The sequence below is a fragment of the Pongo pygmaeus genome, chromosome X (assembly GCF_028885625.2).
Source record: "Pongo pygmaeus isolate AG05252 chromosome X, NHGRI_mPonPyg2-v2.0_pri, whole genome shotgun sequence".
Taxonomy (NCBI): domain Eukaryota; kingdom Metazoa; phylum Chordata; class Mammalia; order Primates; family Hominidae; genus Pongo; species Pongo pygmaeus.
This window is the reverse complement of record NC_072396.2, coordinates 1,805,283-1,829,859: the sequence shown is the minus strand read 5'-3', so window position 1 is coordinate 1,829,859 and position 24,577 is coordinate 1,805,283. Positions and strand designations below refer to the sequence as shown.

Genomic DNA, 24,577 nt, shown 5'->3' with positions numbered 1-24,577 from the left:
AGGTGGATGAGGCATTCTAAGTCACAGGATGACACAGGAGGTCAGCACAAGACACAGGTCACAAAGCCCCTGCTGATAAACCAGCTTGTGGTAAAGCCAGCCAAATCCCACCAAAACCAACATGGCGACAAGAGTGACCTCGGGTCATCCTCTCTGGTCATGATGTGCTAATTCTAATGCATTCGCTGCTAAGAGACGGTTTACAGATGCCATGACATGGTCTGAAAGAGGGATGAACCTTCAGCTCCGGGAATTGGTCACCCCTGTCCCAAAAAACTCATGAGTAATCCACCCCTCGTTTAGCATATCATCGAGAAATAACCATAAAAATAGGCCACCAGCAGCTCTCGGGATGCTCCATCTATGGAGTACACATTCTTTATTCTTCTCCTTTCATAATAAACTTGCTTTCACTTTACTCTATGGGCCCACTCGGAATTCTTTCTCGCAAGATCTAAGAACCCTTTCAAACCCCTGAAAGGATCAGGTGATCTGCCCTCCTCCGACTCCCAAAGTGCTGCTGGGATTACAGATGTGAGCCACTGCACCCAGCCAGAAAAGACTTTTTGAATCAATGCTTAACTTTTTTTTTTTTTTAAAGACAGACTCTCACTCTGTTGCCCAGGCTGGAGTGCAGTCCAGTGGCGCGATCTCGGCTCACTGCAATCTCCACCTCCTGGGTTCAAGCGATTCTCCTGCCTCAGCCTCCCGAGTAGCTGGGATTACAGGCATGCGCCACCACTCCTGGCTAATTTTTTGTATTTTTAGTAGAGATGGGGTTTCACTGTGTTAGCCAGGATGGTCTCGATCTCCTGACCTCATGATCTGCCAGCCTCGGCCTCCCAAAGTCCTGGGATTACAGACGTGAGCCACCGTGCCCGGCCCAAGGTTTAATTTTTTAAGATCAATTTCAAGCAGTGATGTTAGTAAAAGATATTCATAGGCCAGGTGAGGTGGCTTACGCTTGTAATCCCAGCACTTTGGGAGGCCAAGGCAGGCGGTTCACTTGAAGTCAGGAGTTCGAGACTGGCCTGGCCAATACAGTGACACCCCATCTCTACTGCAAATACAAAAATTAGCTGGGTGTGGTGGTAGGCGCCTGTAGTCCCAGCTACTTGGGAGGCTGAGGCAGGAGAATCGCTTGAACCCGGGAGGTGGAGGTTGCAGTGAGGCAAGATTGCGCCACTGTACTCCAGCCTGGGCTACAGAGCGAGACTCTGTCTCAAAAAAAAACAAAAAAAAACCACAAAAAGGACCGGGCACGGTGGCTCATGTCTGTCATTCCAGCACTTTGGGAGGCTGAGGCGGGCAGATCACGAGGTCAGGAGATCGAGACCATCCTGGCTAACACGGTGAAACCCCATCTCTACTAAAAATACAAAAAAAAAAAAATTAGCCGGGCGTGGTGGCGGGTGCCTGTAGTCCCAGCTACTCAGGAGGTTAAGGCAGGAGAATGGTGTGAACCCAGGAGAGGGTGGTTGCAGTGAGCCAGGATCATACCACTGTACTCTAGCCTGGGTGACAGAGCAAGACTCTGTTTCAAAAAAAAAAAAGATTTATGATTTTAAAGATTGAGTTGCACGTTGTGAAGTTGCCCTCCCAAAAGATGTACAAATGTATGTGCACACCTTTCCTTTGGTTGTCTGGCCAATTTTCCCCATGTTCTTTGCAGTGGAAATGATGACTTCTTGGAACATTGCCAGTGTGATAGGAAAACAGATGGAGGGTCATTCCCTCTGATTTTGCAAGCTGAAAAATCAACTTGCAAAGGCAGATGAACAGGAGAAAAGGCATACAAAGTTTACTCGATGGATACATACAGCAGCCTTCAGAGGGAAGACCCAGAGGTACAGGGGAAACTGTCTATTTTTATGCTTAGGTTCAACGAAGTCTGAACAAAATCCGTGTAGGAATAGGATTGGAGGAAAAGGGTCTCATCTAAGGCTGATGGTCTGAGTGGGGAAACACAGATAGGCCTGTCTAGATTTTTTTTGGCCTCTGAGCAGCGCACCTTCCTTCTGGGGGTGGGGTGGGACCCTCTCTGGGAAGGGGATTGTAGAACCTACATTCAAATAAGGCAGGTCAAGGAATTTCTTTTTTCTTTTCTTTCTTTTTCTTTTTTTTTGAGACAGAGTCTTGCTCTTGTTGCCCTGGCTGGAGTGCAATGGCGCGATCTTGGCTCATTGCAGCCTCCACCTTCTGGGTTCAAGCAATTTTCCTGCCTCAGCCTCCCGAGTAGCTGGGACTACAGGTGCCCACCACCACACTTGGCTAATGTTTGTATTTTCTTTTTTCTTTTTTTTTTGAGACAGTCTCCCTCTGTCACCCAGGCTGGAGTGCGGTGGCGCAATCTCTGCTCACTGCAAGCTCTGCCTCCTGGGTTCACGCCATTCTCCTGCCTCAGCCTCCCAAGTAGCTAGGACTACAGGCGCCCACCACCATGCCCAATTAATTTTTTGTATTTTTAGTAGAGACGGGGTTTCACGGTATTAGCCAAGATAGTCTCGATCTCCTGACCGTGTGGTCTGCCCACCTCGGCCTCCCAAAGTGCTGGGATTACAGGCGTGAGCCACCGTGCCTGGCCTAATGTTTGTATTTTCACTAGAGATGATGTTTCGCTGTGTTGGGCAGGCTGGTCTCGAACTCCTGATCTCAAGTGATCCACCTGCCTTGGCCTCCCAAAGTGCCGGGATTATAGTCGTGAGCCACTGTGCCATGCTAGAAAATTTCTTTATGGCCAGTTTTTATATACTCAGGGTGTAGGGAAAGTTAGAGTCCTGTTTATAGGGTTTCTGGCTGGCCTTGGGGGAAAGGTGCTTTGGTTTTTGGGACCCACCTTGGGGAAGAAGGATTGCAGTTTCTGTGGTGCCCTTGGGGCAAAATGGCTCAGAGACAGGAGGGTGGGAGAAGGTCAGCGAGAAAGGTTTGCTTCTGATGCTGCTTCTGAGGTCTTCATTTTAGGTTATTGTTCTCTGAGCCCCAACTAGGCATGCATTATTGGTTTCGTTCATTTATTTTATGAAAAAATGAATACATGAATATAGAGGTTATCTAATTTTTTTTTTTTTTTTTTTTGAGACAGAGTCTCGCTATATCACCCAGGCTAGAGTGCAGTGGCGCGATCTCGGCTCACTGCAAGCTCTGCCTCCCAGGTTCACGCCATTCTCCTGCCTAAGCCTCCTGAGTAGCTGGGACTACAGGCGCCCGCCACCACACCTGGGTGAGTTTTTGTATTTTTAGTAGAGACAAGGTTTCACCATGTTAGCCAGGATGGTCTCGATCTCCTGACCTCATGATCCGCCTGCCTTGGCCTCCCAAAGTGCTGGGATTAGAGGCATGAGCCACTGTGCCCAGCCCTAATTTTTTTTATAGTTTCAAGGTCTGCTCTGTAATTGTAATATTCTACTTTTCATCTGGAAAATATAGTGTATATTGGACATTTTATAACAGGGAGAGGAGGTTTAGAAACCAACACCAAGGCCACGTACGGTGGCTCACGCCTGTAATCCCAGCACTTTGGGAGGCCAAGGCGGGTAGATCACTTGGGGTCTGAAGTTCGAGACCAGCCTGGCTAACCTGATGAAACCCCATCTCTACTAAAAATGCAAAAATTATCTGGGCATGGTGGTGTATGCCTGTAATCCCAGCTACTCAGGAGGTTGAGGCAGGTGAATCACTTGAACCCAGGAGGCAGAGGTTGCAGTGAGCTGAGATGACGCCACTGCACTCCAGCCTGGGTGACAGAGCAAGACTCCTTCTCAAACAACAACAACAAAAACCAACATCAGGCTCTCTTCCCCAGTGGTATCATTTATGTTTACACTGTTTTCTTTCTGTATTTCTGATTTGCTTTGATCTTTTTGGTTTTCTTTTATGTGTTTTACTTGGGAAAGCATTCTTATTTTTCTTCTCCAGATCCTTAGGTCAAAGTTTACTTCATTTATTTCAATTTTCTATTCTTTTATTATTATTATTATTATTATTATTTGAGATAGAGTTTCGCTCTGTTGCCCAGGCTGGAGTACAGTGGCGTGATCTCGTGTCACTGCAACCTCCACCTCCCGGGTTCAAGTGATTCTCCTGCCTCAGCCTCCCAAGTAGTTGGGTCTACAGGCGCCCGCCAGCACGCCCAGCTAATTTTTTGTATTTTTAGTAGGGATGGGGTTTCACCATGTTAGCCAGGATGGTCTCAAACTCATGACCTGGTGATCCGCCCGCCTCAGCCTCCCAAAGTGCTGGGATTACAGGCATGAGCCACTGCGCCCGACCCTCAATATTGTATTCTTATTTAGGAACAGCCTTTGTTGGTAAGAGGCACTGGATTTTCACTGATGCTTCTTCTGAAACGCATATGATGACGATGTCTTTCTTTTAATCTTTTGAATGTGTTAAACATTCTTTTAGGCTTTTTGATCTTATCTGTATTTACTTAGCATAAATATCATGCTCATATTCAAAATATATCTGAGATGGCTTTGTGAACCCTGAACATTTGAGACAGGTCTCAGTTAATTTAGAAAGTTTGTTTTGCCAAATTTAAGGACGTGCACCTGTGACACAGCCTCTGAAAGTCCTGATGACATGTGTGCAACGTGGTCAGGTCACAGCTTGGTTTTTTTGTTTGTGTTTTTTTTTTTTTTTTTTTTTTTGAGTTGGAGTCTCACTCTCTTGCCCAGGCTGGAGTGCATTGGTGCAATCTCAGCTCACTGCACCCTCCGCTTCCCAGGTTCAAGCCATTCTCCTGCCTCAGCCTCCCGAGTAGCTGGGACTACAGGCACCTGCCACCAAGCCTGGCTAATTTTTAAATTTTTTTTAGTAGAGACAGGGTTTCACCATGTTGGCCAGCCTGGTCTCAAACTCCAGACCTTGTGACCCGCCCACCTTGGCCTCCCAAAGTGCTGGGATTACAGGCGTGAGCCACTGTGTCTGGCCACAGCTTGGTTTTATACATTTTAGGGAGACATGAGACATCAGTCAATATATGTAAGAACTACATGGTGGGGGGGGTGCGGTGGCTCACGCCTGTAAATGCCTGTACTTTGGGAGGCCGAGGCAGGCGGATCACCTGAGGCCAGGAGTTCGAGATCAGCCTGGCTAACATGGTGAAACCCCATCTCTACTAAAAATACAAAAAATTAGCCGGGCGTGGTGGCGGGCGCTGGTAGTCCCAGCTACTCGGGAGGCTGAGGCAGGAGAATGGCTTGAACCCAGGAGGTGGAGGTTGCAGTGAGCCGAGATTGTGCCACTGCACTCCAGCCTGGGCAACATGAGCAAAACTCTATCTCAAAAAAATAATAAGAAGAAGTACAGTCCTTGAAAGGCAGGGACAACTGGAAGCAGGGAGGGGGCTTCCAGCTCACAGGTAGGTGAGACACAGATGGTTGCATTCTTTAGGGTTTCTGATGAGCCTTCCCAAAGGAGGTGATCAGATCTGCATCTATCTCAGAGAGCACAGGGGTGACTTTGAACAGAATGGGAGGCATGTTTGCCTTCAGCAGGCTCCAGCTGGACTTTTCCTTTGAGCTTCGTGATTTTGGGGTGCTCAGATATTTTCCTTTCACAGCTTCCATCAGGATACATATACCGTGTGGTTAGTTCAGAAAATTAGTCCAGGTGCAGTGGCTCACGCCTGTAATCCAGCACTTTGGGAAGCCGAGGCAGGCTGATCACGAGGTCAGGAGATCGAGACCATCCTGGCTAACATGGTGAAACCTCGTCTCTACTAAAAATACAAAAAATTAGCCAGGCGGGTGGTGGGCGCCTGTAGTCCCAGCTACTTGGGAGGCTGAGGCAGGAAAATGACTTGAACCCGGGAGGTGGAGCTTGCAGTGAGCCGAGATCGCGCCACTGCACTCCAGCTGGGGTGACAGAGCAAGACTCTGTCTCAAAAATAAATAAAAATAAAATTAAAAAATATATATATATAAAAGAAGCAAGAGATATGAACCTTCAGCCACCCTGAAATGTTGTTACGATAATTGTGTAGCAAATTGATCGCCTCTGGGCATCTTCGGAGCCCAGAGGAAAGAAAAACATTACTGCTCAAATACTTCTCCTTGTCTTATTGAAAAGAACTATAAGGCTGATTCTAAGGCCAATTATCTATTCCTAGCATTAAATTCTAAAAGGAGTCTATGGTGGTTGTGCGCCTTCAAGGGACGTTATGTAACACCGCAAATAACATCTCTTTAAAAAGTGTTTCTAAGGCATAAAAAAGTAGAACATATAAACATCCAGTTTTCTGTGTTTCTGGTGATTGAGGTTACCAGAGAGAGAGAGAGAGGCAGGTTACTCACTTTACCACGGTTATCAGATCGATTTTTATCACTATGTCCTGTGATACTAAAACATTTCTCTAAACTGCTTGAACCAAGGTGCAAAGAGTTTAACACGTGCTGAGCACACTACAGAGCTTGCAGTAGATGTGAGGAAAATTTATGATAGCTTGGTAAGTTTGCCAAATTGCTTGTGTGGTTGTCTTTCATGATTTGAGACTCATCAAGAAGACCACATGTGGCCAGGCATGGTGGCTCATGCCTGTCCTCCCAGCACTTTGGGAGGCCAAGGAGGGTGGATCACTCAAGGTCAGGAGTTCGAGACCAGCCTGGCCAACATGGTGAAACACCGTCCCTACTAAAAATACAAAAAATTAGCTGGGCGTGGTGATGGGAGCCTGTAATCCCAGATACTCTGGAGGCTGAGGCACGAGATTCGCTTGAACCCGGGAGGCAGAGGTTGTGACACTGCACTCCAGCCTGGGTGACAGAGTGAGAATCTGTCTCAAAAAAAAAAAAAAAAAAAAAAAGCACGGTGGCTCCTGCCTGTAATCCCAGCACTTTGGGAGGCTGAAGTGGGTGGATAACTTGAGGTCAGGAGTTCGAGACCAGCCTGACCAACATGGTAAAACTCCCGTTTTTACTGAAAATACAAAAAATTAGCAGGGTGCGATGGCGGGCGCCTGTAGTCCCAGCTACTGGGGAGGCTGAGGCAGGAGAATCACTTGAACTGGGCAGGTGGAGGTTGCAGTGAGCCGAGATTGCATCACTGCACTCCGGCCTGGGCGACAGTGAGACTCTGTCTCAAAAAAAAAAAATAAAGAATTAGTAACATAATTTAACATCTCTGACCCCAATATAATTAAGGGATGAGTTTGTAATAAAAAGGTGAACTAGAAAAGTCCACACGCGTTGGAAAACTGGCCAACAGAGGGCATAATCACACATGGGCCTAGGGGAGGTGGCTGCCTATGGACGTGGCCGTGGCCGCAGGTACAGATGCTGCCAGGATGAAGCACTTAGGCGTGAACGCCGTCAGCCTCTTACACCTTCTCCTGCTTGCCCCACAGTGCCTGCTACTCACCCCACACAGCCTACGCCCAGAGCAAGCTGGCCCTTGTCCTGTTCACCTATCACCTCCAGCGGCTGCTGGCGGCTGAGGGAAGCCACGTGACTGCTAACGTGGTGGACCCCGGTGTGGTCAACACGGACCTCTACCAGCATGTGTTCTGGGGCACCCGTCTGGTGAAGAAGCTTCTCGGCTGGTTGCTTTTCAAGGTAAGTCCCTTCTGCTTCTCTGATTCACGGCTACACCTGAAGATGCTACAGGAAAGGGGGTCCCCAATCCAGACCCCAATGGAGGGTTCTTGGATCTCATGCAAGAAAGAATTCAGGACGTGTCTGTGGTGCAAAGAGAAAGCAAGTTTATTGAGAAGGTAGAAGAATAAATGAATGGCTCCTCCACAGACAGAGCATCCCCAACGGCTGCTGGTTGGCCATTTTTACGGTTATTTCTTGATGATATGCTAAACGAGGGGTGGGTTATTCCTGCCTCCTCTTTTTAGACCATAGAGGGTAACTTCCTGACATTGCCATGGCATTTGTAACTGTCATAGAGCTGGTGGGAATGTAGCCGTGACGACAACCGGAGGTCACTCTTGTCGCTATTTTGCTTTTTGTGGGTTCTGGCTGGCTTCTTTACTGCAACCTGTTGTATCAGCAAGGTTTTTATGACCTGTACCTTGTACCAATCTCTTATCTCATCCTGCGACTTAACATGCCTTAACCGTCTGGGAATGCAGCCCAGTAGGTCTCAGTCTCATGTTACCCAGCTCCTGTTCAAGATGGAGTCACTCTGGTTCACACAGCTCTGACACAACCACTTCCAGGCTGCGTGTGCGGTGTTGGGTGCTTGGATTCGGTGATTTATTTGTACATTCTCACCCCAAAGCCTTGGTTGTCTGCAAGCTCGGTGGGTGATGCTGTGTAGTTATGTAGTGCCCATAAATGAATCTTCTTAGGAACTGGAGACCCTTTGGGGATGCTGTGGTAGGGGTCAAGGGAAAAACATCCCCCTTTGCCATTTGAAGGTTTGCTGAAAAATCCAAGCACAAAATACAGTTTCCCTTATTGAAAGATGAATACAGGAAATGACAGGCAAATGTATTCTCATCCATGGAGGATGTCAGAGGAATTGCCCCATTACACAAGGGGGTACAGATGCTTGTGTCCTCTTCTTCTTAGGGGAAAGGGAGTGGGGAATTGGGGGTGAATTCAGGGGAATAGTAAATGATTTTTAAGGGAAGTCAATGGGTTTGAACATGTACAGTGGCCCAAAAACAGATAATGTTTTTTGTTGTTGTTGTTTGTTTGTTTTGAGATGGAGTTTCACTTTTTGTCGCCCAGGCTGGAGTGCAATGGCGCAATCTCAGCTCACTGCAACCTCTGCCTCCTGGGTTCAAGCGATTCCGCTGCCTCAGCCTCCTGAGTAGCTGGGATTACAGGCGTGCGCCACCACACCCGGCTAACTTTGTATTTTTAGTAGAGACGGGGTTTCATCATGCTGGCCAGGCTGGTCGCGAACTCTGGACCTCAGGTGATCCACCCGCCTCGGGCTCCCAAAGTGCTGGGATGATAGGTGTGAGCCACAGCGCCTGGCCTCAGATAATGGTTTCTGATGAGTCTGTGCAGGGACAGAGGCTGTGGAGCCGGCAGAACAGACAATGGTTTATGAGGAGCCTCTGCAGGGCTGTTGACAGACATCAGTCTTTCCTCCTGCGATGTGGGTTCGGAAACTCAGGGAAGGGGCCACTGGTCATTTTTCCTTCTTTGACGTGTCCAGACTTCAGGGAACTTCAGAGAACAACTTCATCCTGTACATCGGGAGACACAGAGGAACCAGGAAAGGGGGGAGGTAAGAGAGATCTTGAGGCTTCTTCAGTTCAGCAGGACAAAGCACCGTACTTTGGGGTCTTGGTTTTTAAGACCCAGAAACTGAATGCTCCCAGATTTCTGCAACGATCTTTGTTGTCATGATGCGTTATCTTCTTGAGCACTGCAAGATTTCATGCCCCAGCCATTCCTTTGAGTTTGTTTGTTTGAGATGGAGTCTAGCTCTGTCGCCCAGGCTGGAGTGCCGTGGTTTGATCTCAGCTCACTGCAACCTCCACCCCCTGGGTTCAAGTGAATCTCCTGCCTCAGCCTCCTGAGTAGCTGGGATTACAGGTGTGCGCCACCACGCCCGGCTAGTTTTTGTATTTTTAGTAAAGACAGGGTTTTGCCACGTTGGCCAAGCTGGTCTTGAACTCCTGGCCTACCTCAAGTAATCTACCCGCCTTGGTGTCCCAAAGTGCTGGGATACAGTAGCGAGCCATCGTGCCTGTCCCCCTTGAGGTCTTTTGAAGTGATATGTATCTGGGAGCTATAGATTTACTTTCTTTTCTATCTATCTCAAGTCGGGATACTAAAGTTTTAATAATTTGTTTACAAAACAAAGAAAGAACCTTGAGAAGCTTTTCTGTTTCTCCCTTTACATTGCAGAATCGTCTAATTAGCATTTTTAAAACTGTCTGCTTTTGAAACAATGACACGATTCGCCTTCAAAACCGCGTGGGTTGAGGAATTTTCGGAAGAGCGATTCTAACTCAGCTTTCAAAATTCCTTGGGCGTCTACTGCTTTATTGAGGTTTCCCACCTCTTTCTGAATCAGTTTAGACAGCTTTTCCCTTTAGATAATTGTCTGTTTCATCAAGTTTTGGAATTAATGAGCTTGGTTACAAATTCCCTTTTCTCCCTGTTGGACTCCTGGCATTGCTCTTGATGTCGTCTGAAAGTCTCTCATGATACGAGCTGCCCGCCCCCAACGCAGACTTTTTGAGGGGATTAATTACTTCCCTTATTTTGCAGTTTGCTTTCTTATCAGTTGTTCTTCAAATCTCTCATTCCTCAAGCAAAGGAATTTCTTTTTTTCTTTTTCTTTTTCTTTTTTTTTTTTTGAGATAGAGTCTCGCTCTGTCACCAGGCTGCAGTGCACTGGCCCGATCTCAGCTCACTGCAACCTCCGCCTCCCGGGTTCAAGCGATTCTCCTGCCTCAGCCTCCTGAGTAGCTGGGATTGCAGGCACCCACCAACATGCCTGGCTAAGTGTTGTGTTTTTAGTAGGGATGGGGTTTCACTATGTTGCCCAGGCTGGTCTCGAACTCCTGACCTTGGGTGATCCGCCCGCCTCGGCCTCCCTAAGTGCTGGGATTACAGGCGTGAGCCTCCGTGCTCAGCTGTACCTCCCTTATTTTGCAGTTTGCTTTCTTATCCATTGTTCTTTGCATCTCTAATTTCTCAAGCAAAGGAATTTCAAAATATTAGTTATTTTATTAAGCACTAAGTTTTCTCTAGCAAGACACCAACACTAGGATACATTCTTATAAAACCCCCATGAATCCCTCAGAGTGACTTCAGTATCCAAGGAGAGCATTTGCTGTTTTTTTCTTTTAAAATTTTTTTTTTTTTTTTGAGACGGAGTCTCGCTCAGTTGCCCAGGCTGGAGTGCAGTGGTGCGATCCCGGCTCACTGCAAGCTCCACCTCTCGGGTTCACGCCATTCTCCTGCCTCAGCCTCCCAAGTAGCTGGGACCACAGGCGCCCGCCACCACGCCTGACTAATTGTTTTTTTTTTGTTGGTTGTTGTTTTTGTATTTTTAGTAGAGACGGGGTTTCACCATGTTAGCCAGGATGGTCTTGATCTCCTGACCTCGTGATCCGCCCGCCTTGGCCTCCCAAAGTGCTGGGATTACAGGCATGAGCCACCACACCCGGCCTCTTTTAAATTTTTTAGAGACCAGGTCTTGCTCTGTCACCCTGGCTGCAGTGCTTTTTTTTTTTTTTTTTTAGAGACAGGATCTTGCTGTTCGCCCACGGTGGTCTTGTGCGCTGGGATTATGATGCAATCACTGGTTGCAACCTTGAAATCCTGGCCTCAAGTGATTCTCCCACCTCTGCCTCCGAAAGTGCTGGGATGACAGGCATAAGCCACCATGGCTGGCCTTGATAATATTTCTTTCTAAATATTTAACAAGCAAACTGGAACTTTAGCCACATGAATCATTCTTTAATCCTTTGATCATCATCTGCAAATTTGGATTAAAAATAACCACGGGGCATTGCTTGAGTGATACTGCCTTTATATAAGAGACAACATTGTGGAAACTTTAAAATTATAGAGCAGAAGAATATGCATTAGCCTGGAAATGAAATTAAAATAATGTAAGAATTTTAAAGAAAAGGCTGTATGACAGCAGTAGCTTGATGCTCTCTTTATAATGATAATTCTGTATTGCTGTATATGTATTATTTACTAGTGTGTATGCATGTATGTATGCATTGTATATTAAGACTTGGAAGATCAGCTGGGTGCCGTGTCTCATGCCTGTAATCCCAGCACTTTGGGAGGCCGAGGTGAGCGGATTACTTGAGGTCAGGAGTTTGAGACCAGCCTGTCAAACATGGGGAAACACCATCTCTATTAAAAAATAAAAAAAAATTAGCCGAGTGTGGTAGCGCCTGCATGTCATCCCAGCTACTTGGGGGGCTGAGGCAGGAGAATCGCTTGAACCCGGGAGGCAGAGGTTGTAGTGAGCCAAGATGGCGCCATTGCACTCCAGCCTGGGTGACAAGAGTGAAACTCCATCTCAAAAAAAAAAGAAAGAAAGAAAGAAGAAAAACCTTGCAGGATCTGCCCAGGGTCCTTGGGAAGAATCTGTGGGAAGTTCATATCTCTGTGATGTTTCATATCATCTGAGGGCATGGTTGTATGTCACTCTGAAACCTCTATCCTCTGTCTCATCAGAACACATGGACTCGATTCCAAATTCACCGCCACTAACCTGGGCGACCAGTCAGTACCAGAAGAAAAACTAGGAGGTTGATTGGTTTGTTTTTGAGATGGGGTGTCGCCCTGTCACCCAGGCTGGAGAGCAGTGGCACAATCACAGCTCACAGCAGCCTCGACCTCTGCTGGACTGAAACGATCACCCCACCTCCACCTCCTGAGTAGCTGGGACTACAGGAATGCACCAGCACACCTGGCTAATTTTTAAAAAATTTTTGGTAGAGCCAGGGTCCTGCTCTGTTGTCCAGCCGGATCTCCAGTTCCTAGCCCCAAGCGATCCTCCTGCTGTGGCCTCCCAAAGTGTTGGGATTATGATTTGTGCATTTATAAAGATGAGAGGTTTTGATTTGTCCTGTATACAAATGCATCAGGCCATTCTTCATGCTGAGACAAGCAGATGGTCTCAGCCTCAGTAGGAGAGTAGCTTAGTATTTCAGAGAGCGTGTGTGGTCTTCAGACCTCTAGGAAGCTCCTTGCAGCTTCATCAATGAAACTCAGTAACCCCCTACACTGTATACCCCTCCTAGGGAGCAAATGAATGTGGCTATTACCTCTCTTCCCACCCCGCTTGTCTCAAGATCAGTGGGTGTTACGAAAAAGAGCTATGGGCCGGGCGCGGTGGCTCACACCTGTAATCCCAACACTTTGGGAGGCTGAGGGGGGAGGATCACCTGAGGTTGGGAGTTTGAGACCAGCCTGACCAACATGGAGAAACCCCATCTCTACTAAAAATACAGAAATTAGCCAGGCATGGTGGCAGTCACCTGTAATCCCAGCTACTCAGGAAGCTGAGGCAGGAGAATCGCTTGAACCCAGGGGCGGAGATTGTGGTGAGCCCAGATTGTGCCACTGCACTCCAGCCTGGGCGACAAGAGCGAAACTCCATCTCAAAAAAAAAAGAAAGCTATTGTAAATGCTGAGTGTATCAGCTCCACCATACAGGGCTCATGTCCAGCAAGTCCTGACCACTTTGAAATCATGTGATCAGGCCTGCCATCAAAATGAACAAATTTGCAGTGTAGACTGCGCCCACTTCACCATGAAGTAGACCACTCGTATCATTGCTTGTTTTAAGCATGTATTTGTATCTGCCATGCAGTCTAATGAAACTGTGTCTTAGGGTTGATTGGAACGTGGATTGATGTGCCGAGAGGGTGACGGATTAATTAATCAAGTCAAGGATGCAGGTACTGGGAATTTTTTTATTTTTATTTTTATTTTTAAGGTGGAGCCTCGCTCTGTCGCCCAGGCTGGAGTGCAGTGGCGCGATCTCGGCTCACTGCAACCTCCGCCTCCTGGGTTCCAGCAATTCTGCCTCATCCTCCTGGGTAGTTGGGACCTCAGGTACCTCCCAGCATGCCTGGCTAATTTTTACATTTTTAGTAGAGACAGGGTTTTGATATGTTACTCAGGCTGATCTCAAGCTCACAGTCTCAAGTGAGCCAACTGCCTCGGCCTGCCAAAGTGCTGGGATTACAGGCATGAGACACCATACCCAGCTCCCACATTTCTTTATTAATAAAGAAACAAATCTAACCACCCTCTCTGGACCTTCTGTTTTTCCTGGGGACTGTCCCTGACCACAGTCTCTTCTGCAGCAAATCCCCATACAGGAATTGCTCATACATTTTGCTTCCAGTCCCCCGTGCTCCACTGAAAATGCTCCAGGTGGCCGGGCGCAGTGGCTCACGCCTGTCATCCCAGGACTTTGGGAGGCCGAGGCGGGTGGATCACCTGAGGCCAGGAGTTCGAGACCAGCCTGGCCAACGTGGTGAAACCCCATCTGTACTAAAAATACAAAAATTAGACAGGCGTGATGGCGGACGCCTGTAATCCCAGCTACTCGGGAGGCTGAGGCAGGAGAATCGCTTGAACCCGGGAGCAGGAGGTTGCAGTAAGCCGAGATCGCGCCACTGCGCTCCAGCCTGGGTGACAAGAGTGAAACTCCATCTCAAAAAAAATACAATGAATAAATAAATAAATAAGAAATTGCTCCAGGTAGAGCTACCAGGGACTTCACCCCTTCCGTGCAATGTGCAAACCTCAGCCCTGGCTGTTTCCTCTTCCACACATGCCCTTCCCCCAGGTGTCCATTCCCTCTCCTTCGCTTCATTCAGGCCTGTGTCAAAACCTCTGAAGATAGGGCTTCTCCTGGGTGCTTGCTTTCCCCTCACAAAGCTTTGTTTGTCTTTATGGGTCATCTCACCAACTGGCTTATGTATTTATTGATTCACTTATTTATTATAAATTTAAGGAGTACAGATGCGGATTTATTTATTTTATTTTATTTTATTTTTTTGAGACAGAGTCTCGCCCTGTCGCCCAGGCTGGAGTACAGTGGCACGATCTCGGCTCACTGCAACCCCTGCCTCCCGGGTTCAAGCGATTCTCCCTCCTCAGCCTCCCAAGTAGCTGGGATTACAGACATGTCCCACCACACCCAGCTAATTTGTATATTTTTAATAGAGACGGGGTTTCGCCATGTTGGCCGGGATGGTCTTGATCTCTTGACCTTGTGATCCGCCAGCCTCGGCTTCCCAAAGTGCTGGCATGACAGGCGTGAGCCACCGCGCCCGTCCTGGCCTATGTATTATTGATTTGCTTATTTATTAAAAATTTAAAGAGTACAGGTGCGGATTTCTTTTCTTGTTTCCTTTTTTTTTTTTTTTTTTCTTCTGAGATGCTCTGTTGCCCAGGCTGCACTGCAGTGGCATGATTTTGGCTCACTGCAACCCCTCCCTCCCGGGTTCAAGCGATTCTCCCTCCTCAGCCTCCCGAGTAGCTGGGATTATAGGCATGTCCCACCACACCCAGCTAATTTTTACATTTTTAATAGAGACGGGGTTTCATCATGTTGGCTGGGATGGTCTTGATCTCTTGACCTCATGATCCACCGGCCTCGGCCTCCCAAAGTGCTGGGATGACAGGTGTGAGCCACCGCGCCCGGCCCAGCTTATGTATTTATTGACTTGCTTATTGATTATACATTTAAGGAGTACAGGTGCGGATTTCTTGCATGGAGACATTGCACAGTGGTGAAGTCCGGGCTTCTAGTGAACCCCTCACCGCTGCAGTGAATACTATACCCGTAGGTGATTTTTTTCATCCTCCACCTCCTGCCAACCTCCCACCTTTCAGGGTCCTCATCGTCAGTCCACCCTCTGTGTCTGTGTAGACCCACTGGTGAACTCCCACCTGCAAGTGAGAACATGGCAGGATCAGTGTTTGACTTTCGGTATATGAGTTGTTAGGAGAACGGCCCGCTTTTCAAACTGAAGCTCTGTTTCCATTAAAATACAACTTCCAGTTTCCCTGCTGTTCCTAGCTCCTAGCAACACCATTCTGCTTTCTGTCTTGATGAGTCTGACGACTCTAGGGACCTTAGAAAATGGAAACAGGCCAGGCATGGTGGATCACACCTGTAATCCCAGCACTTTGGGAGGCTGAGGCGGGTGGATCACCTGAGGTCACGAGTTCAAGACCAGCCTGACCAATATGGTGAAACCCCGTCTCTACTAAAAATACAAAAATTAGCTCAGCGTGGTGGCACATGCCTGTAGTCCCAGCTACTCGGGAGGCTGAGGCAGGAGAATCGCTTGAACACGGGAGGTAGAGACTGCAGTAAGCCAGGATCGCACCACTGCACTCCAGCCTGGGCGACAGAGTGAGACTCCATCTCAAAAAATAAAAATAAAAAGTAAAATAATAAAATAAAAAGTGGAAACGTGCAGTGTTTGTCCATGTCACTGCAAAAGACATGATTTCATTCTTTGATATGACTGCATAATATTCCATGGTGTGTATATACTATACTATACTTTCTTTATCTTAGCTAGTCCTCTGCTGACAGACACTTAGGTTGATTGCATATCTTTGCTGTTCTGAATACTACTGCAGAAAACCTACAACAGCTGTGTGCGTGGATCAGGACTCTGTGCCTGGAAGGCAGGGAGGGAGGTACTGAATGCATGTGTGTGGGTCTAGCTGTGTACATGGATCTGGGCTATGTGCATGGATCAGGGCTGTCTGCATGGATGAAGGCAGGGAGGGAAATATTGAATGCATGTGCATGGATCAGGGCTGTGTGCATGGATGCAGGAAGGGAGGCAGGTGCTGAACGCACGTGCATGGAGCCAGCTGTGTGCATGGATCAGGGCTGTGTGCATGGATGAAGGCAGAGAGGCCAGATGCGGAATGCATGTGTATGGAGCCAGCTGTGTGCATGGATCAGGGCTGTGTGCATGGATGCAGGCAGGGAGGCAGGTGCTGAACGCACGTGCATGGAGCCAGCTGTGTGCATGGATCAGGGCTGTGTGCATGGATCAGGGCTGTGTGCATGGATGAAGGCAGGGATGGAGATGCTGAATGCATGTGTGTGGGTCTAGCAGTGTGCATGGATCAGGGCTGTGTGCATGGGTGAAGGCAGGGAGGCAGATGCTGAATGCATGTGCATGGAGCCAGCTGTGTGCATGGATCAGGGCTGTGTGCATGGATGCAGGCAGGGAGGCAGCTGCAGAATGCATGTGTGTGGAGCCAGCTGTGTGCATGGATCAGTGCTGTGTGCATGGATGAAGGCAGAGAGGCCAGATGCGGAATGCATGTGTATGGAGCCAGCTGTGTGCATGGATCAGTGCTGTGTGCATGGATGAAGGCAGAGAGGCCAGATGCGGACTGCATGTGTGTGGAGCCAGCTGTGTGCATGGATCAGTGCTGTGTGCATGGATGAAGGCAGAGAGGCCAGATGCGGAATGCATGTGTATGGAGCCAGCTGTGTGCATGGATCAGGGCTGTGTGCATGAGTGAAGGCAGGGAGGGAGATATTGAATGCATGTGCATGGATCAGGACTGTGTGCATGGATGCAGGCAGGGAGGCAGGTGCTGAATGCACGTGCATGGAGCCAGCTGTATGCATGGATCAGGGCTGTGTGCATGGATCAGGGCTGTGTGCATGGATGAAGGCAGGGATGGAGATGCTGAATGCATGTGCGTGGAGCCAGCTGTGTGCATGGATCAGGGCTGTGTGCATGGATGCAGGCAGGGAGGCAGGTGCTGAACGCACGTGCATGGAGCCAGCTGTGTGCATGGATCAGGGCTGTGTGCATGGATCAGGGCTGTGTGCATGGATGAAGGCAGGGATGGAGATGCTGAATGCATGTGCGTGGAGCCAGCTGTGTGCATGGATGCAGGCAGGGAGGCAGCTGCAGAATGCATGTGTATGGAGCCAGCTGTGTGCATGGATCAGTGCTGTGTGCATGGATGACGGCAGAGAGGCCAGATGCGGAATGCATGTGTATGGAGCCAGCTGTGTGCATGGATCAGTGCTGTGTGCATGGATGACGGCAGAGAGGCCAGATGCGGAATGCATGTGTATGGAGCCAGCTGTGTACATGGGTCAGGGCTGTGTGCATGGATGAAGGCAGGGAGGCAGATGCTGAATGCATGTGTATGGAGCCAGCTGTGTGCATGGATCAGTGCTGTGTGCATGGATGACGGCAGAGAGGCCAGATGCGGAATGCATGTGTATGGAGCCAGCTGTGTACATGGGTCAGGGCTGTGTGCATGGATGAAGGCAGGGAGGCAGATGCTGAATGCATGTGTATGGAGCCAGCTGTGTACATGGGTCAGGGCTGTGTGCATGGATGAAGGCAGGGAGGCAGATGCTGAATGCACGTGCATGGAGCCAGCTGTGTTCATGGATTAGGGCTGTGTGCGTGGAAGAAGATAGGCAGATGCAGAATGCATGTGTATGGAGCCAGCTGTGTGCATGGATCAGGGCTATGTGCATGGATGAAGGCAGGGAGGCAGATGCTGAATGCATATGTATGGAGCCAGCTGTGTGCATGGATCAGGGCTGTGTGCATGGGTGAAGGCAAGGAGGGAGATATTGAATGCATGTGCATGGATCCAGCTGTGTGCATGCATCAGGGCTCATCATAGCAAAGCAGAGAAAGAAGGGAGATGATGAGGGAGGGGTCCCTGGAAGAATCAGGCAGTGGCTATTTCCTGCAACAGCTCCCTTCTCCTTTCCTTCCCTGCTATGCCTCTCATTTTTCTAATTTGTTAATTCTGGATAATAATATCACATAAGATTGTTGTGAACATTGCTGACAGAATATATGGGAAACCATTTTCTCCACTGTAAAGCTCTATGTAATTATGTAATTATGAGCCATTCATTCCTCTGGCTGACTATATTGCTTGTGGCTCTACTTAGTACACTTGAAATTCTATCTTCTATTTTGTGTGTGTTTCATCTTTTTTTTTTTCCTGCACTTGTGCCTCACCATCCACCCACTGCCCATGTCTATTGGAAGCTCCCGGGCAGCAGGGGTTATTTCTAAAATTGTCTTCCTTTGCCCCAAGAGCTGGCAAAATATGGGTGAGCATTTAATAAACATTCATTGGACTGAATGAAGTTGAAATGGTTTGTGTAGCTTGCAGCTCCAACAGTCTCCAGGACTCAAGAGTGGCTTTATGCAGATTTTACGATAAATGTTGCTGCACCGTCTCCCCGGCCCCCCGGCGGGTGTCTGGGACTTCAAAGATACCCTTGTGTTTGTTAAAAGGGAACACACTTTGTTCTTGGATTTGGGTTCACATTTATACATCTTCTGTCCTCTTGCCAGTCTCTAAAGATTGTCATTTGAAAAAAAAAAAAAAAGCTGTAGATAAAACGGGATGTGTTATTTAAGCCACAGGGAGCATGATTTACAGGACCGTGTTGTGTATTCAGAAGGCAACTTTCATTTCCCTGCACAAGGCACCACCAAGCAGGCGCACTTCATCATTCCAAGAATGTGTGGAAGACAGCACCTGTCAGCCGCAGCTGCACAGGGGCAGATAATTAAATTCTGCCGCGAAGCCACAGTTCCTTGCTCTATACAGGAGGCTGGCTAGATAGGAAGTGTTTTAGTCTTTGTGGGCCACCTCTAGTCTCTTTGGCATATTTCTTTCTTTCTTTCTTTTTTTTTTTTTTTTAACAACACTTTAAGAGTATAAAACCATTCTTAGCTAGTAGCCTGTACAGAAACAGGTACGGGCTGAATTTTGCCCATGGTGTATAGTTTGCAGAGCTGCATAAGAAGCTAGAATGAGTAGGGTTCCCAGCGTGGTCTCTAAGACCAGCAGCCTCTGGGAGCTCGTTAGAAATGCAGATTCTTGGGTCGGGCACGGTGGCTCATGCCTGTAATCCCAGCACTTTTGCAGGCTGACGTGGGCGAATCATGAGGTCAGGAGTTCAAGACCAGCCTGGCCAACATGGTGAAATCCCATCTCTACTAAAAATACGAAAAATTAGCTAGGTGTAGTGGCGGGCGCCTGTAATCCCAGCTACTTGGGAGGCTGAGGCAGGAGAATTGCTTAAACTTGGGAAGCAGAGGTTGCAGTGAGTCAAGATCATGCCACTGCACTCCAGCCCAGGCAACAGAGTGAGACTCCATCTCAAAAAAATAAATAAATAATAAAAAATGCAGATTCTTGGGCCTCCTAAGATCCACTGAGTCAGAAATACCAGGGGTGCAGTTGTTTTTACAAGCTCTCTGGCCGATTCTCTTGAGTGCTAAGCGTGAGGACCCCTGACCCCAGGACTGCAGGGGATTGAGCCCCAGCTTTGGGGCTGTGGACAGAAGAAGATAGCTCTCGGTAACTCCATATGAATCCTCCAGATGAATCCTAAAGGAAGTTGTGTTGCCTTAGTTGTTGTTGTTGTTTTCAAAACAAGTGGATAAAAGTTCATTCAGGAATCCCCCAGCCTCACACAAGTGAACAAGAGTGATTTCGATTCAGAAGAAGACTTTTAGAAACAGAAGAGTATAGTGTGAAGGTTGTCCAGTTTTTTTTTTTTTTTACGAAAACCTGGATTATACTGTAAATTGATAATAGAGGGGGCAGAGAGAGAGGAGGAGGAAGAAGAAGGGGAAGAGGAGGAAGGGAAGGGGGAGAGAGAAAAACGAGGAAGAGGAGGAGGAAAAGGAGAAAAAAAGGAGGAAGACGGGGTAGAAAAAGGAGGAGAAGTAAGAAGGGAGGAGGAGGAGAAGGAAGAAGTGGAGGAGGAGAAGATGAAGGGAGGAGGAGGATAAGGAAGAAGTGGAGGAGGAGAAGATGAAGGAGGAGGAAAAAGAGGAATAGAGAAAAGGGAAGAAGGGCAGAAAGAAAAAAGGAAGAAGAGAAGGAGGAGAGAGAAGAGGAAGGAAGAGAAAGAGGAAACGAAGAGGATAAGGGGAAGAAAGAGGGGGAGGAGGAAGAAGTGGAACAGAAGGAGAAGATGGAGGAGGAAGAAGAGGGAGAAAATGATGAGAAAGAGGAGAAAGAAAGGAAGAGGAAGGGAGACAGAGGGATAGAAAAACAGGAGGATAAGGGAGAAAGGAGGAAGAGGACGAGGTGGAGGAAGAAAAGATGAAGGAGAAAAAAGAGGAATAGAGAGCGAAAAGGCAAGAGGAGAAAAGAAAGAAGGAAGAAGAGAAGGCAGAGAGAGGAGAAAGGGAGAAAGAGATGGGGGAAAGAAGAGAATAAGGGGAAAAAAGAAAAAGGAGGAGGAGGATAAGATGAAGGAGGAGGAAGAAGAGAGAAAAAGGAGAAAGAGAAAAAAGGAGGAAGAGGAAGGGATAGAAAAACAGGAGGAGGATAAGGGGGAAAAGAGAAGGAGGAGGAAGAAATGAAAGAGGAGGAGGATAAGATGGGGGAGGAAGAGAAAGAGAGGAATAGAGAAAAAGAGGAGAAAGAAAAAGGAAGAGGAAGCGAAGGAGGAAGAAGAAGGGCGTGAGAGAAAGGGAGGGAAAGAAGGAGGTTCTCTCGGGCTCAGAGGTGATGCCACCTGGATCAATTTGAGGTACACACTGGAAATGCCACAGACGTTTCAGAACTGGGAAGGGTCGTTTTGTCCGAGGAGATGCCATCTCTCCTTTCCACAGGGTATGTCTGGTGGCTCTAACAGACTCCCCAGGAACAAAGACGTCATAGGCTCTGAGGCTGCCACCCTAAAAAGAAGCATCCTCTTTGGATGGGAAACTTCTTCCCTTCAGTGGATAACTGCCCTCCTTTGGTGCAGCCTTAAAAACCAGCCAGCAGTCTCTGTGCTTTGATTGACTGGAAGACCTTCCAGTGCCTCAAGCTAAGAGATGAGCCAAGATCATTCCTGGAGCTTGGCATTTCTTCCTGGTTTCAGAATGCCCAGAGTGTCTGCCATTGAGACCGTTCAATTTTATATTAGTCGCAGTTCTCAAGAAAAACAGGACCAATAGGATCTATGCATAGAGAAAGATTTAGTTTAACTAATTGACTCTTGGGATTGTAGGGGCAGGCAAGTCCAAAACTGGTAGGCTGGCTGGCAGGCTGAAGACCTGGACAAGATTTGACATTGCAGCCTTGAGCCTAAAATCTGCAGGGCAGGCTGGACACTCAGGCAGGATTGCCCTGTTACAGTCTGGAGTGGAATTTCTTCTCTAGTGTCAGTGTTTGCTGTGAAGGCCTTCTCCTGATGAGGTGAGGCCCACCCACATTGTGAAGAGTCCTCTCCTTTGCTTAAACGCAACTGATTTGTAAATGTTAATGATATCCACAAAGTACCCAGTCTGGTGCTTGACCAAATGTCTGGGCACCATAGCCCAGCCAATTGATACATGAAATCAATCATCACAGAGACCACCTAAGACCTATGTTACCTGACATTAAACAGCACAAGCCATCTCCCCTGTGTTGTCTGTCAGGTGAGTGTTTATTCCTAGTAAGAGCAAGTTTGCGTGTGTGTCTTATGAGATTGTAGTTAAAGGAAGGTTTTCTTAATCCTCTCTGCTTCAGGTGGTCACTGAAGACATGAAACATCCCTAGAAGTTTAGCACAACCCACAGCTCTCATTGGGGAGTTGAGAGCACGTGAGTGCACGTACACATGTGCACACTGATGCACACACATATACATGCACATGTACAAATACATATAGATGCAAACACATGCACGCACCTGCACCCCCCCACATGCACATTGTGTGTACACATGCACACGTGCATAAATGCACACACACCTTCACATACATGCAGACACACATGCACACACATGCACATATACACGTGCCAACCCATGCACACAAAGACATGCGTATATCCACACATCTGTGCCCACATGCATGTGTGCACATATGCATGAGCAAACACACACATGCACACATATTGATGCAAATACACGTATATTCCCATACACACATGCACATATGCACACGTGCATTCGTGCACGTGCATGTACGTCCCTATGCTCACACATATCCATATACAGAGACATGCACATGCGCTCACACAATACACATCTACCCACAAGTACACACAGCCATGCGTACCTACGCATATCTGTGCACACACACATGCACACGTTATATCACCCTATGATTTCCATGTGAGTCAGCATCCCAGAAAACATCCAGCCCTGGGAAACCTATTTTCCAGAACATTCCAGAAGAAGCAAGCAGCAGGTACAGAGAGGCAAGAGGCAGGGGACATTGTGGCAGAAGCAGCAGGATCCCTGGGTAGCTGGAGCAGAGGTATGGAGAAGAAGTGTGGCCTTTGTAGAATGTTCAGAACATTCTTCCAGGAAGGCAGCTGAGCCTGGGCAGAGGTCTCTGAATTTCTCTTTGACCACAGCATTACTCCGTCCCCTCTTCCACAACTTTGGGAAGTGGAAACTCTCCTTGGGAAGCTCAGCTAGGAGTCTGTTTACTTGCCAGCCACTTCCCTGAGTGTGAGTTTCTGCCCTAAGATGTGGATGGTGCTAAAATAAATACATGTGCCCTCAGATCTCTCTGAGCCACATCTCAAGGATCTACCAACAGCGTCTGCGTTCAAATAGCAACGTTTACAGAAGGTGAACGAGCTCTGCGTGCCTTGCAGAGAGCTGGGGTGCCTTGCAGAGAGCTGGGCGTTTGCCGCTCAAGCCCTGCTAGCCTCCTCCCTAGGAGACATCCTGGGTGATGCCATTCCTACTGCCCTCTGCTCCTGGCAGTGGAGCGTTAGGAAGTTTCCTTGCAGACAGCACAGGGGACCCGTCCCAAAGACAAAGGGAAGCCCTGTGTGTGTCTCTTCTGCAAAGCCCAGCACGTCTAATACAAGTTAAGTGTGGAGTTCAGAGGGAACAGCTTTCTGAAGCTCTTTGAAAAGAGTGACAGGCAAATATCTCTGTGTACCCTGGGTGCTCTCTGGAGAACAGGAGCTCTAACAAAGAGGAAATAGTGGTTTGAATGACACAAAAGGGATTTGCTATTTCAAATTCACAATATCTGCCTTATCTTAGAAATCAGAATTCTCAGTCACCCCAGATATTTGGTCAAATGGGGGCAGAACCAGAATTGGTAAATGCAGCAAAGGCTCTGAGGAATAAATTCCTCCCTCCCTTCCTTCCTCTTATCTTCTCTTTTTTCCTCCAGTCCTTCCTTTTGCTTCCCTTTTATCCTCCCTCCCTCCTTCCTTCCCTCCCTCCTTCCTCCTTCCTTCCTCCCTCCTTCCTCCTTCCTCCCTCCCTCCTTCCTTCTTCCTCCCTCCCTCCTTCCTCCTCCCTCCTTCCTCCTTCCTCCTTCCTCCTCCCTTCCTTCTTCCTCCCTCCTTCCTCCTTCCTCCCTCCCTCCTTCCTCCCTCCTCCCTCCTTCCTCCCTCCTCCCTCCCTCCTTCCTCCCTCCTCCCTCCTTCCTCCTTCCTCCCTCCCTCCTTCCTCCCTCCCTCCTTCCTTTCTCTCTCCCTCCTTCCTTCCCTCCTCCCCTCCGTCCCTGCCTCCTTCCTTCCTTCCCTCCTCCCCTCCGTCCCTCCCTCCTTCCTTCCTTCCCTCCTCTCCTCCCTCCTTCCCTCCTTCCCTCCTTCCCTCCTCCCCTCCGTCCCTCCCTCCTTCCTTCCTTCCCTCCTCTCCTCCCTCCTTCCCTCCTTCCTTCCCTCCTCTCCTCCCTCCCTCCTTCCTTCCCTCCTCCCCTCCCTCCCTCCCTCCCTCCTTCCTTCCCTCCCTCCCTGCTTCCTTCTTTCCCTCCCTCCTCCCCTCCCTCCCTCCCATCCTTCCCTCCCTCCCATCCTTCCCTCCTGTCCTTTGTTCTTTCCCTTTGGTTCTTTGTTTCTCTTTTTTTTTCTTTCTCTGTCTTTCCTTCCTTCCTTCCTCCCTTCCTTCTTTGCTTCCTGCCTGTTTTTTTCTTTTTTCATCCTTCCCTTCCTCCTTCCCTTCCTCCCTTCCTCCCTTCTTCCCTTCCTCCCTTCCTCCCTTCTTCCCTTCTTCCCTTTCTCCCTTTTTTCTTCCTCCCTCCTTTCTTCTCTGCTTCCTTTCTCTCTCCTTCCTTCCTTCCCTCTTTTATTTCTTGTTCTCTGCTTCCTTCCTTTCTTACTGCCTCCCTCCTCTCTGTGTCCTCCTTCCTTCCCTCCTTCCTTCCCTCCTTTTTTGCTTCCTTCTTTCCTTCCTTCATT

At 48.3% G+C, this 24,577-nt stretch overlaps 1 protein-coding gene across 1 annotated transcript in view; it reads left to right on the top strand.

Annotated features, from left to right (window-relative positions):
- DHRSX (dehydrogenase/reductase X-linked) overlaps positions 1 to 24,577 on the top strand; it is a 275,434-nt gene that overhangs the window by 242,253 nt on the left and 8,604 nt on the right. The window contains exon 6 of the mRNA XM_054471345.2: positions 7,346 to 7,553. Coding sequence (XP_054327320.1) covers positions 7,346 to 7,553 — 208 coding nt within the window. The remainder of the gene's footprint in view (positions 1 to 7,345; positions 7,554 to 24,577) is intronic.